Source organism: Leucoraja erinacea, chromosome 33, assembly GCF_028641065.1.
Source record: "Leucoraja erinacea ecotype New England chromosome 33, Leri_hhj_1, whole genome shotgun sequence".
Classification (NCBI taxonomy): Eukaryota; Metazoa; Chordata; class Chondrichthyes; order Rajiformes; family Rajidae; genus Leucoraja; species Leucoraja erinaceus.
Window position 1 is genome coordinate 8,351,632 of NC_073409.1, and position 13,713 is coordinate 8,365,344.

A 13,713-nucleotide genomic window follows, 5' to 3' on the forward strand; every position below is an offset into this window, starting at 1 on the left:
AGCTACCATGTTTGCTGTCATCCAGTGCTTCCCCTTTGTTCAGCAAAGATTTAACAATCTTTGTCATCCCCTGCAATCTCCTCCCTTGCCTTCCATAACAGCCTTGAATACTTCTTATGAACCCCTGAGGATTTATACCATCTCAATACCTCGTATCTGTTAATGTTAACATGTTCTAGAATTTCACTCAGCCCTTCTCTCCCTGGGTTCACTAACCAGATAAGATGCAGCTAGAATACAAATCAACATCCTGAATTTGAATTATTATTTTGTCTATTTGTAATAAGCATACATATGGCAACACTGGTTGGAATTGCGATGTTCAGGTAATTCTGAATTAGCCAAGGCTTTACTGCTGTAAATTACTGAATAATTTAAAACACCAAATTTGTTATGTAATTATCCCCTGCTCATTAAATTTTAAAGCATTAATAATTCTATCTGAGCTCTGCTATAATTTGTGTTACATCTTATGTTTGCAGTACATGTCAATAACATTGAACGAACAGTATCTGTACCGCCTCCAAGTCGCTATCTGGTTCTGGTGTCAATACTGAAACGTCATGGTAAGGTGAGTCCCATATTCCCCCCCAAAAAAAACTTGTTATCTGTTTTATTTGTGTGTGTGTGTGTGTGTGTGTGTGTGTGTGGCCTGTATACCAGCAGGTCATATTGTCATACATTACAACTCAAACGTTGATAAAATACTTTGTTTTCTACTTGGAATTATAATTGTTCCAAATAATGAATGCAATTGCCAGAAAGGCATTGAACCTTGACCAAATGATCAATCACGTGGTGGCAGGTATCTCAAATACCTCAAGAAAAACTGTCAACTCAAAATAATTGGTGAAAGGTATTTGACCTGAAACATTAACTGTTACTCTTTCCACAGGTACAGTTCGACCTCTGTTGAGTGTTTCAGCCTTCTCTGTTTCGATTTCAGACTTACAGCAGCTGCAGTTTTGTATTAATTTCCAACTAATTCACTTACTAGAAAATGGTTACACTTTTTAATGTTTTTTTTAAAAACAGTGATTTGTTTAGCAATAATGTCCTTTAATACGATTTTACTATAGTGATTGATCCAACCTCTTTCTCGATATTATTGATTTTGTTTATAATCCGGTGACTACAAATATCCGAACTGTAATTCCTGGGTCTTTGTCCCTCGGTACAGGATTTTACCGACATTAGAGGTTTACACTCGATGCAATGAGCTGAGCCAAAGGCAAGGCTGTGGAAACGAGGCTGCGCATCGCAGCCTGAACTACTGGGAGCCGGCGCCTGCAGTTCGGCTCCCTGCACACATCGACCCCGAGTTACCAGCTCGGCTTTGGAGGCGGGTACTCCGCATGTGGTCCTGCTTATTTCTCGCTTCAGGTTGGGGATGCGCTTGAGATCCCAGTGCTTGGCTCGCTGTCCCGAACGTTTCGCTGCCAGGTGATGTCACATGCCACGTGGATTTTGTTTTGGCTCCAGCTGCAATCAACGACAACAAAAGCGGAGGAAAGAAAGGTATCAGTTTGACCGGGCGAGAAGCCGAGATTGGTACTAGGGACCATGTCGCGGTAAAATACAAATATTTCACCTACTATTTCTGAGCATCAATTCCAAAGTTTCACATTGTGTGTGTGTGTGTGTTTCCCCCATACATTGAAAACCAAAATCATTTTAAATGGAAAGGAACACTGGATTGACGATAATCTAACTTTAAATATATTTGCTTAGAGAAAAAAAAATGAATGAAATAATCAACTTTTAACCTTGCTTTTATTTCCATGTATTTAAATAATGTGATTAGAACTGCGCGTTGTTCCATTACTTAAACGATGATAAATCCTTCCAACTTTAGTTGAAGTGACCTTTTTCTGCCGTCCTCTCACTTCTGTTGACTGACAGTCCAACAACTCCCACCCTCGATCGGCAGTCTCCAGTACTGTGCAACATTACTGGAAACAGTAGAATTCTGCCAGGAAGGTCCTAGTGCGTAGTGATTTACACAAATAATAAATAGACGTGTGTTTCTATTGAAGAGTAAACGTAATGTCAATGATGTTTCTCTGGCCCTAATTTGAAAAGTTCAGACACGGCTAGCCAGCTTGAAGTTCGCTGCTTGGCATGTTATAAAATTACTTTAACGGAGTATTTGGCAGGAGAATGAGAAGACGACTGAGAGAATAGTTTATCTTCAGTTTTTGGATGAAAAACACAAACCATACCATTAAGAGTAACTGCCGTAGGGAATTTATTGGACCAAGGTAAGTGATATTTGTAGGTGTTGGAAATTGGCGGGTTGACATCTGATAATTAACTATGTACAGTGCGGTGGAAAAAAAACGAATGTGGTACTTTTGAAGAGCAGAGAGCTTTTCAGATGTAAATCATATTTTGTAACTGCGAAATCTGGAGTTATAATCAGATATTAAAAATATCTATTCATTTTTAACCAAAAGCGGGATTGGCTCAATTAGTGAGGTTTGGAAAGAGATTCAAAGATTCAATTTTAAATGAATTACTGTTTGAAAGGAATTATTTTTTTGTGCTGTTAAGTTGTTTCATTTCACTAATTGTGGCTTTTATTCCCTGGAATATTGCGAAAAGTCACATATTTAGATCTTTGATTTAAGAAAATCAACTGACCTTAATTAAAAAGAGCAGCCTCCATAGAGGCATAGAGTAATAGTGTGGAAACAGGCCCTTCGGCCCAACTTGCCCACACCAGCCAACAATGTCCCAGCTACCCTAATCCCACTAGCCTGCGCTTGATCCATACCGCTCCAAACCTGTCCTATCCATGTACCCTGTCCAACTGTTTCTTAAACGATGGGATAGTCCCAGCCTCAACTACCTCCTCTGGCAGCTTGTTCCATACACCCACCACCCTCTGTGTGAAAAGGTTACCCCTCGGTTCCTATTAAATCTTTTCCCCTTGAGCTTGAACTTATGTTCTCTGGTCCTCGATTCCCCTACTCTGGGTAAAAGACTCTGTGCATATACCCAATCTATTCCTCTCGTGATTTTGTATACCTCTATAAGATCTCCCCTCATCCTCGACCAACAGCGAATGGAGTTCCAGAGGTCAGAAATACATATATTTATTCAGGAAGTAATTTGGAAGAAAACATACAAATCTTTCAAGCTAGCCATTTTTCTTGCTTCCCACTTCTAATTTGATAGTTACTCACAATTTCTATGGATGGTAGGTTAAATGTAAATGTTTATCTAATGACTGGGCTATGCAGCAGTTCGGGTGGTATCTGTGGAGACAGAAATTTCAGGCCAAAGGACAAGAACAATGGTGCAGCTGCAAGCGCTGCTGCCTTGCATCACCAGGGACCCGGGTTCAATCCTGACCTTGGGTACTGTCTGTGTGGAGTTTGCATGTTCTCCCTGTGACTGCTTCCTCCAGGAGCTCCCATTTCATCCTGCATCCCAAAGGCGTGTGGGTATGTAGGTTAATTGGCCTCTGTAATTTCCCCTGGTGTGCAGAGTGGATGGGAAAGTGGGATAACATAGAACTAGTGTGAACGAGTAATCAATGGTCGGCATGCTATAACTCTAAACTAAATAATGAACACAAACAACTTCAATTTTAAGCAAATACAAGACTTGCAGAAAATGAACAGGAAGAGTGATGAATGGGATGGTAATTTAAGAAGACGTACGTAAACAAAAGGTTTAGATTCGAGAAATTAAAATAATCTGGTGTCAAGGAAGAGGCTTATGAAGCTTTAAATGTGATAGGCTGATATATTCCATGTATAGATGTTATCCAAAGGCAGTAATTACTTCCATGTCCTTTCATCCGCCAATACCATCTCCACACCCAGTGGCTCTCCCGCAATCATCCTTAAGACAAGGTTACAAGGTTACAGTGATCAAGGACACAAGGAACTACAGATGTTGGTTTACAATGATAATTTGATGATTTCTGATTTCTGTGGTGGGTTACATGTTAATTTTGACTTTTTATTGTCATTTTCAGATTCAAAATGCAAACAGATGAAACCCCCAAGTTCCAATCTTCCCTCAAAGACAATTGCGACAACTGCACAGCTAAGAGGTTTTCGCAAAGTACAATACCTCAGTCCCTTCATTTATGCCCTCATCAAAAGCAGTTGCTGTTTCAAAATGTCTCGCCTGCATTGGAAGCTGCTCCCAGGCTTCTCATGCCTGAGGATCATACACTAAAGAAAAGGAGGAGAGTGTTTTCTAGCCCAGAGGTAGCAAGAGAATTTGCACTTCACCTGCTGTATTTTGCCATTTTTGCTGTAGCTGTACTGGGTTTACTTCACTGGCATGGCATGATACAGCTATTCCAAGGAAAAAGTTGCAAAGGTAAGCTAGACAACATTAAAACTACTAAAATAGAAGGGAATATAGATACGGTATGGAAAGATGGTGAACATAAGTAGTGAGAGGTGCCATGAAACCAAAAGGAAAGAATAAAAGTAAATAGTACACTAGACTCAGATCTGTGAGAAATTTCAAACTTGACAAAAGATAAAAAGGGTAACAGGTTCATTACACACAGATGGATGGGAAATTACAAATAAAATAGAGCAGCAGCAGAACATGACAGTAGAAAATTAGAGTACATTTGGCATCCCAGGAAACTAATAAAACAAAATCAAAGACTGGAATCAACTACGTTCAAGTGAGATAGAAGATGGTACAGGAAAAATAATGGCACGTAATGACTTACAAATCCACAGTTCTTGAAGAAAAAAAGCTGTAGTATTCCATATTGTCTTGGTTCAGGAATTAGCCCATAATAATAATAATAATAATAATAATATATTTTATTGTCATTGCACATCAGTGTATGTCATTGCACATCAGAGATTTAGTATGCAGCTTCCAACCAATGTCAAAAAAATTAAATAATGTGCGACGTGACCATCTGAGGGAGACAGTCCAGGGGGGATGGGGGGCACTCAGCAGGGCCAGATCAGAGCCGCTATAGCTCTGGGAATAAAGCTGTTTCTGAGTCTGGAGGTTCGGGCGTAGAAGGCCTTGTAACGTCTGCAGGGGGAAGTAGTTCAAACAGTCCATTACAAGGGTGTGCTCTTTTGATTGGAAAACAACAAACATTTACTTAAAGAAAAATCTGATTTTTTTTTAATATAATAGGTTGTGCAGGATGTGTTAAAATATGTAATAATGCATAATAGCTGAAGGGTAAGATGATTAGAGGGATCTAGTTCAGGGTAAGTCCAGCTGGGCTGATTGGACTTTCTTTTGGGAAGGGGGGATTTAACGTAGAAGATCGTATTGTTTATGGAAACAGTTTATACACTTGAAGGCTTTCAACAAGGTTCAATATAATAAACTTTGGAATAATAAAAATCCACAGACTGAAGTGAAGCTATTGACCTGGGTAGAAATTTAGTTAGAAAGTAAAAGGCAGAAATTATTAATAATTGATATATGCACGTATTTTGAAAAATAACCTTTGGTGTCCCTTAAGTATCTGTACTGGTGTAATAAATGTATATCAATGAATTAGATTATGCAACAGAGACCATGTAGGGACAATCTTTTGTATTTCTGCACAATGTTTAATGATGTTCCTTTGAACAATTTGAAATGTTTGGATGCATTACGATATAATACAAATACAAGTTGCTGCTGTTATGAATATTTCTTGTAAATCTGTCCTGCACAATTTCCCAGGATATTGCCACTGCTCCAAGTTATAATGTCAAATTATATAAACTAGCCTTGTATTTCCTGTACAGTCAAAGATTAATGGGTGATTTGAACCAGATTTGAAGGATTTGGAAAGGAATTGTTAAGGGGGACAAAGCAAATCCTTTTCTGCTAGTCGGGAGTTCAAGGATGAAGGAATATTAGTTTTAACTAGAAGGCAGGCCGCTTGGAAAGTAGTTCTTATTATTGCAAGTAATAGAAGTGTGGAGTATTTGCCCACAAAACATTATCTCTATTAATAATTTTAAATCTGAGGTTTCTAATTCCAGCTCAGGATATTGACTGATATAAAATCAAGACAAGTAGATGGAGTTAGGGCACCAATCATACATAATCTCATAAAATGTTGCAGAATGTCTTATCCCATTAAAAAAATAAAAAATAAAAAAAAAAATAAAAAAGTCTTTTCCACGTTTTTAGGAGGAAATTCCATCTCAGTGGGCTCCAGGGAAAAACATGCATTATCCATCTATAAGATTAAATTGTTTTCTTCCTGCTATTATATGCAAGACTGCACTATTGATTTAATTTCCATCTACTACAGGTGACAACCTGGCACCAGTTGTCTTAACCTGAAGAGACCTCTAAACTGGAAAATCACTGACCTCCAGAAAGCCAGAAGCACCTGAATGCCTTCAAGCTGTGGGAATTATTAGGTGCTCTTATTGTGTCTTCCAAATGTTGATAGAGACATGCAAACCCAACTTGTAAAAGCAGTTTGTTTTGTTGCTTTGTATTGGGCACAGGCCAAAGGGCGTACTACAACAGCTGGGAGCACATTATGTGCTCATTGTAATGTTTTAGTCGCTGTCTCTGTCGGAGAGTTACCCACCCTAATTAATAACAACACATGAAAAGGCAATATTTCATCAAATAAACTGTTGCATCATTATTTATCTTCAAGCTATTTGCACGGGGTTGGTTAGTATATTGATTAGCAGGCTGCTTATGCAGCTGCCTATATGCAAAACTGCTGAAAACTGATGCTAATATTCCAAATGCAATAACACAAAACGCTTGATTATAACGCAGAGTACACCAACTTCCTGTTGCCTCTTCAACATGATTTCAAAATTCCAGTGGAAAGAAAAACAGGAATGAATATTAGTAGCAACATAAAATCGGACTACGTTGTACAAAGCAAGAGAGGTGCTTTTTAATTGAGGCAGGTGGTAGATATGTAGGAAGTGAATTTGAGCTAAGAACATTGAAGAATTATTTAACATGGCAGGGTATTGCATGGATGTTCCACTGGAGATCTTGACAGATGAGATGGAAAGTAGACATGCCATTATATCCTCAGAGAATTAAGGAGGTCCATGCTTGAAGTTCGTGTGCTCAAGAGTTTGTGTGTGGTGTTGGAAGAAGCTCCTTGTTTTCACGCCCTGTAAGTGCTCCTTCAGGTCCATTTTCTTACCACGAGCACCATCTGCCTCAGATGCCACAGTGCATATGTCTGATCACTCAGCTCCTAACAATCTGTATTAATCAGGATTTGAATGTTGGATTGCATCTTCATGCTTAGAGGATAGCAGAAAAATAAAAATGACATACGATAGGACATTAAGCAACCATCGCTTAAGTCGGGCCAAGAGGAAAGAGAAAAACTTAAGAGGGAGAGGTTCAACACCGTTCTGTTGCAAAGAGCAACAGGTTCTGTTGGAAACAGCTCACCTGAAGCAATCTAAGGAAGATGCACAATGAATGCATAGTAGCAAGCATGCTCGAGATCTCCAAAATGGAGTATGCAACTAGCTATATTGCAGAGTCTAATCTCTGTTGATTTAGACTTCATTGCAACACAGATAGCAGCCATAAAGAAATAAAGAATAGCAGCAATAGGAATAACAAAGTCATACAAAAGGGAGGCCATATAGTTCCTCCAAGCCTGTCCAGCATTCACTTAGATCAAGTATTAGTTGCACAAACCAACTTTTGCCACCTCAGCCTACATTAGGCCCTCGTATCTTAAAATATAGGCCTGTGCATTCTAATTCTAAAGCTGTAAAGACAAACCCACTATTTGATATTTCTTTCCTGTCCATGTTATTTTTATGATCTTATAAAATGAGATCACTATAGTTCTCATAGTTCTTTCACCATAGTTCTTTGGATATGTAAGACGCCTCTAGAACACTTTCCTACTGAGGATAGTGGATTGGCCCTTATCCTATTTGTGTTCTTGATACTTACTAACTTTTCACCATTTTTGAGGTACTCTATTCTACTATTTTGGTACAAAAACATGTGCCTTGTCAAGATTGCAATCCATTTGTTGCCATTTTTCTCGTTTCCTTAATCTATTAATATCAATTCATTGCTTCTACCTAAACCGCCCTTAATGGCGTGTATTGTGGTGGCGTAGGTATTTTCCGATGCAACATACCTTTTGTGACATCTGAAAATTTGGAGATGTGGCTTTCCACTCCTTCATCCATGTATCAACAAATTTTGGGAGTAGTTGTGGTTCCAACGTAGATCCCTGTTGGATCTACTTACATTCTGCCATTTGGACCCCATGTCCTGATGACAGTATGCCATCCTCGTTGTAATACATGTTGATGTAAAATATTCATGATTTTTTTTTTTTTTTATGTTTTCAAGGAATCCTGCTTTGTTTCTGACTTTTCCTAATGTTATAAAAAATATTGTTGCTCGTGTTTTTTCAAGCTTTTACTGTTCTGTGGCCATTTATTGTTCTTGCAATCTATCCTAGTTGACAGGTTCTGGGTGTTGGTTCTTGTATTGAAAGATGCACTTTCTTTTAATTTCATGTTAAGCTCTTAGTCATAGACTACAAATTAGTTTCCAACTGAAATGCTTTCCTCCTGAGGAAACTACACTGGCACTTATCCCATTAAATTCCTTTATGAATACTTCATACTGGTCTTTGTCTTTTTCCCCCCATTACAACTTATTGCAAACCGTCAATGTGTCAGTATTGAAGTGGGCTTGTCTAAGTCTAGAATACTTCATGGCTGTTTTTTCTATTTTTTATTTTAATTACTATATTGATCTTGAATATACAACTACTTTTATATAAATATCCATGCACTTTCAGGCTGTTAATGAAATCTGATACATAGCTCATTACTAATATATCCAGCTATGTTGTCAGCTGTATGAATGTTTTTGTTGCTGACCACTATCATGATAATCCTTGAGAAATTTACTTCCTTCCTGATAGGGTTTAACTGCATCTGTATGGAAGTTGAAATCTTACTGCTAATGAATTACTCCACCCTTGTTACACATTTATCTAATCTTAGAATTTGAGTTTTACATCTTCAAATCCTACCAAAACAATAAACAGTTCCCATCAGCATTTAAAATGATTTTCTATTTCATAATTCTACTTGTAAGGCTTCCAGTGCCAACTTACCACGGTAACTAGCTTTCCAATGAATTAGTAATTTTAGCATTGACCTCACAATCTCCTCCTCTGGGAATTAGATTTTATTTTGTGCGTCCACCTCTCAAAATCCTGCACCATTTTTCTTTCAGGCTTTCTAAAAAGGAAACCTGCAAATACTTGCATGTTCTCAATGTCTCAACTCACACTGAACTGCACGTAGGACTCCGTCATTGACAAATGAGTCAAAATGAGCCTCATCTCCATTGACAAGCATGCATGTATAATTGTCGGCACATTTTTGTGTAATGCTCAGAAAACACTAATTCAAGGCCAATTGAAGTTCTTGTATTCAAATCTCATTTCAATATATGTTTATAAATAATTTATGTTTAATGGTTATTAATTTTCACTTCACAGTTGCTGCCTCACAGTCGATTTCTCAAATCTTTACCCTTGCTCCAAATCATAGACTATGTATATTGACAAGTACACTTTGTGAAACATTTTCTCAATGCGCTGACCTGCCTCTCTCGCTCTCCAAGTCTACCACCATCAACATCCTAGGGGGTCACCATTGATTAGAAAATCTGCTGGGCCAGACACCCAAGTACTGTAGCTGCAAGAAAAGGCCAAATGCTGGGTTGGTCTTGGCACCCTAATGCTTTCCACCATCTTATTCTTTCCACCATAAACAAAGCGCGTTTGAAGCAGAATAAAAAGCTCTCCAATTGCCCGGATGAGTGAAACTCTAGCGATACTTGAGATGCTGTCCAGGACAAAGCAGGCCACTTGACTGGTGCTTATCAACCAACCTAACTATTTATTCTCTCCACCACTTCCAAACATTTGTGTAGTATTGTGGCCCTCGAATGCATTGCAGGTGCGTGCCTGGATTACCTCAACAGAGCCTTCCAAACCTATGAACTCTACCATCAAGAAGGACAAAGCCAAAAGCCACGTCACACACAATCCACTCAGTATTACTCTTTCCTGCCTCGTACTGCTGCAAGAATGAAAAGTAGTGCAGCTTCAAATTTCTACAAATGCGTTGTAAGATTGTCTACCTAAGATAATCCTAACAATTAAGATACATTCTGGGGCGACTGCCTCTTGGTGTTTAAACACAAACTGCATCTTAACTTGTTCCTGTATCCTCAATGTAATTTTTTTTAAATTCTGATTTTGGGGACTGGGCACCTGTTGGCAAAGCCATCATTTATTGTCCTTCCTTGATTGCTCATTGAGGTGGTGATGAACCACCATCAACTTAGTGGTTTGCTGGGCTGTTTCAAGTGGCATTTAAGAGTCAACCACAAGCAGTGATTGAAGTCATATATTGCCCAGATCAGCTAATCCTGGCACATTTCATCTCCTGAAGGACGTTTATGAAACTATGTGTTGTTATGACGTCAATAATTCTTATCAATCATGAGGTGAAGGGGGGGGTTTGGAGGGGATTTGGAGAGACTGGATCTATCTGCATTTGGAAAAGCAAGGACTAATTAGGGATAGTCAACATGGCTTTACGCATCGGAACTTGCGTTTCATGAATTTGATTGAGGTTTTGAGGGAGGTTACTAAGAACATTGACAAGGGTGGAGCTGTAGATGTTGACTACATGGACATTAGCTGTTTTTTTACAATGCCCTGTATGGTAGGCCAGACTGGAAGGTGAGAACACATGGGATCCAGGAATGAGTCGGTGTATTGCATACAAAATTAGCTTGGTGGAAGGAGTCAGATGGTGACAGTGGTGGATTGTTTTTCAGATTGGAAAGGCTTGTGACCAATGGTGTGCCACAGGAACGGTGCTGCATCCCCTGTTTTGTCATATACATTAACAATATAAATGCCTTGATGGTAACTTTGCGAATGGCACCAAGATTGGTGGTGCGATGGACACTGAGAAGATTGTCTAAGATTATAACAGATCTAGATCAACTGGGAAAGTGTGTAAAGGAATGGCAGATGGAAATTAACTCAAATGAGTGTGAATCAATGCTTTTTGGTAAGTTAAAGCAAAACAGGAGTATAAGACAGGGCCTTGGGGAGAGTCGTAAAACAGAGAGACCTGGATGCACAGATACATAGTTGCCTGAAAGTGAGAACAAGATAGATAAGGTGGTGAAAAGGGCAATAATGCCTTTAAATCTGTTTAATGGTTTACAAGGAAGCAAAATTCTGCTGTGTGATCTACCAACACATTAATTCTTAAATTCTCATATTTCTTTGTTACAAAAAAGGGGAAAATGTGATTCAAAAGTGAAACAAAAGGCTTCCATTTTTATAACATCTTCACCACCTGGGATGTCCTAAATGACTAGTATCTAACAAGATACTTTTTGAAGGTCTGTTATAATTTTGATGAAGGAACGCAATGGCCCCTGTAACTCTACACCGGCACGATGGACACCTGATCTCCTTAAGGCAACCAAGGATGGTCAAATATATTATCTTGTCAAAAATGTAAAATGCTAATAACAAATTAAGTTATCTTGTCTGAACACTTCATAATGGGCAAAAGCAGTGGTGAGGGTGGGAGTACCCAATCTCACACCCCTTCAGGGACTGGCCTGTGGTGGAGAAAAAATCTTCCTTAAATCTCTCTAAAGTTCCCAACATTTACTCAGGTAATGTATAAGTCTGCCAAGGGTAAACGTTTCTTACTAATCTAATCTATGCTCCTCAGCTTTGTTTCTCAATCAGATCTCTTCCCAGTCTTCTTCATATTGAGGCAAACATTCCCAGCCTTTCCAGGCTCTCCTGTTAGCTGAAACACTCCACCTCAGCCACATACTGGTTAAAAATCCTTTTTCCCCCTCGCTAGTGTAATCGCAACCTTTCCATAGTTGTGCCAGCCAAAACTGCATAAAGTATTCCAGCTGGGGTCCAACTAATGTACTGTCAATCTGATAAAATTATTAATCCAGGACCCCAACTACTTCCTCGAGTGAACATGAGATGTTCTATAGTATCATTTTGAAGGTGAAATAAAAAATTTGCTCAGTCCCCATGTCAATATTCATGCTTCGGTAAATTCGTAAATCAGATTATGTGCATATTATGGTGGTGCTTGTATACATCAAAACAAAATACTGAGCTGTGACTTTATGTTTTTGGACATCTTGATACTGACAAAGGTGTGATCATAAATTCAGTGTGTCTTCATTGCATTTTAAAATATATAATAATAATAAACAGACAAGTATAAGTATTCATTAAGAGTTACAACCCATGTAATTTATTTTTTTAATCTGAATATTTAATTTCTGATCTTTAGATGGTGATCAACAAATTCAAAGCACTCATTGGAAGTTGTCATACTTCACAACCAACTCATCTGACATATACCCACTGCACAAACGATTTGTACGGAGCACAATATCAAGGAAAGACAAACAGGAGAAAAGTTTGCTGACCATCTACCAGAGAATGACAGAAGTAAAAGAAATACTACTGCAATGTGAATCTCTTGTAAAAGTGACCAATTATGTTCTGAGAGATGCTTTGGGGAAAACTTTGGAGTTCCACCCACTTCCAACCTGTGATCAGAGGCTGAATAATCAGATTACCAAAGTTGATCCACTCATTCTTGTTAGGGTTAAGATAAAACCACAGTTACTTTACCAAGTCTTACACTTCCTGAAAGAGCTAGACTTGCTGGTGGATGCTCATCTAGCAAAAGCGTTCTACATTGTGAAAAAGCTAATGGTTATTAAGCAAGAAATGATATTGGGAAAGACAAGTAAAACCAATAATGAACATGGTATGTATTTGTTTATATTTTCTCCTTCCATGTAGATTTGTTGAGATTCTAAATTTAAAAAACATATGTTGAATTTTTTGATAAATGCGAATCCAAGGAAACACATTACATATTTATTGTGTGGAGAATTTCCGATATGTAGGAAGCCACCTGTCAATGATGGTGGACCCTAATTATGAAATTCACCATTGCCATCACCACACACGTACACGGTTATCTGAGGAAAAGGATGTTTGAAGATCAGACCCTTTTACAAAACTCATAGTTTCCCAGGCAGCATTAATCCTGCTCTTCTTTATGTTTCTGAGTCTTTGATTACCTGCAACAGTCACATCAAAACACTAAAAGGACACCATCAACACTGTCTCCGCAAACTCCTCCAGATTCACCAGAAAGGTAAGTGAGTCAATGTTAGCACCCTCTCCCATGTCAACATTCCCAGTGTTGATGCCCTAGTTACTCAGTTTGCTCCAGTTGAGCAGATCCTGTCATTTGCACGCCCAGCATCAGCCTCTTGCGACGGACATCCTTTTCTGAGTACTGTCACAGAGAGAGATTACCATCTTGATTGGGGAGAAAGATTCCACGATGTTCTCAAAACCTGGAAAAGATAAAATTATCACATTGACTTCAGGGAATCACTGGCCCATGCTCTTCTCCAAGTAGAGTAAATGCTTTGATTTGGAACTGAGAACCCAGAGTTAATTGTTCAGAACCACATCGAGCCCAATGTCAAAACCTGAAGAAATACATTACTTCAGAAATTCTCCTCCTGCTCAATACAAAGGCACCAATTATTGCACCATATCTGTTTGAGTCTATAAGTTTCATACCGGCCTCAGCAATTTGGCCTTCGGAACCTGCAGAATTGGAGTAG

General features: G+C 38.7%; 1 protein-coding gene across 7 annotated transcripts in view; it reads left to right on the top strand.

Annotated features, from left to right (window-relative positions):
- The window catches only part of LOC129712625 (cell surface hyaluronidase-like), an 80,756-nt gene that overhangs the window by 8,493 nt on the left and 58,550 nt on the right, over nt 1-13,713 (top strand). For 3 of the 7 annotated variants that reach the window (XM_055661192.1, XM_055661194.1, XM_055661198.1), the window contains exons 1-3: nt 659-1,518; nt 3,989-4,341; nt 12,351-12,836. In XM_055661192.1, coding sequence (XP_055517167.1) covers nt 1,454-1,518; nt 3,989-4,341; nt 12,351-12,836 — 904 coding nt within the window. In that variant the 5' untranslated portion in view covers nt 659-1,453. Of the gene's footprint in view, nt 1-482; nt 572-658; nt 1,572-1,597; nt 2,262-3,988; nt 4,342-12,350; nt 12,837-13,713 lie in introns of those variants that run through there. The other 4 variants (XM_055661197.1, XM_055661195.1, XM_055661196.1 and 1 more) reach the window with 4 other exon arrangements.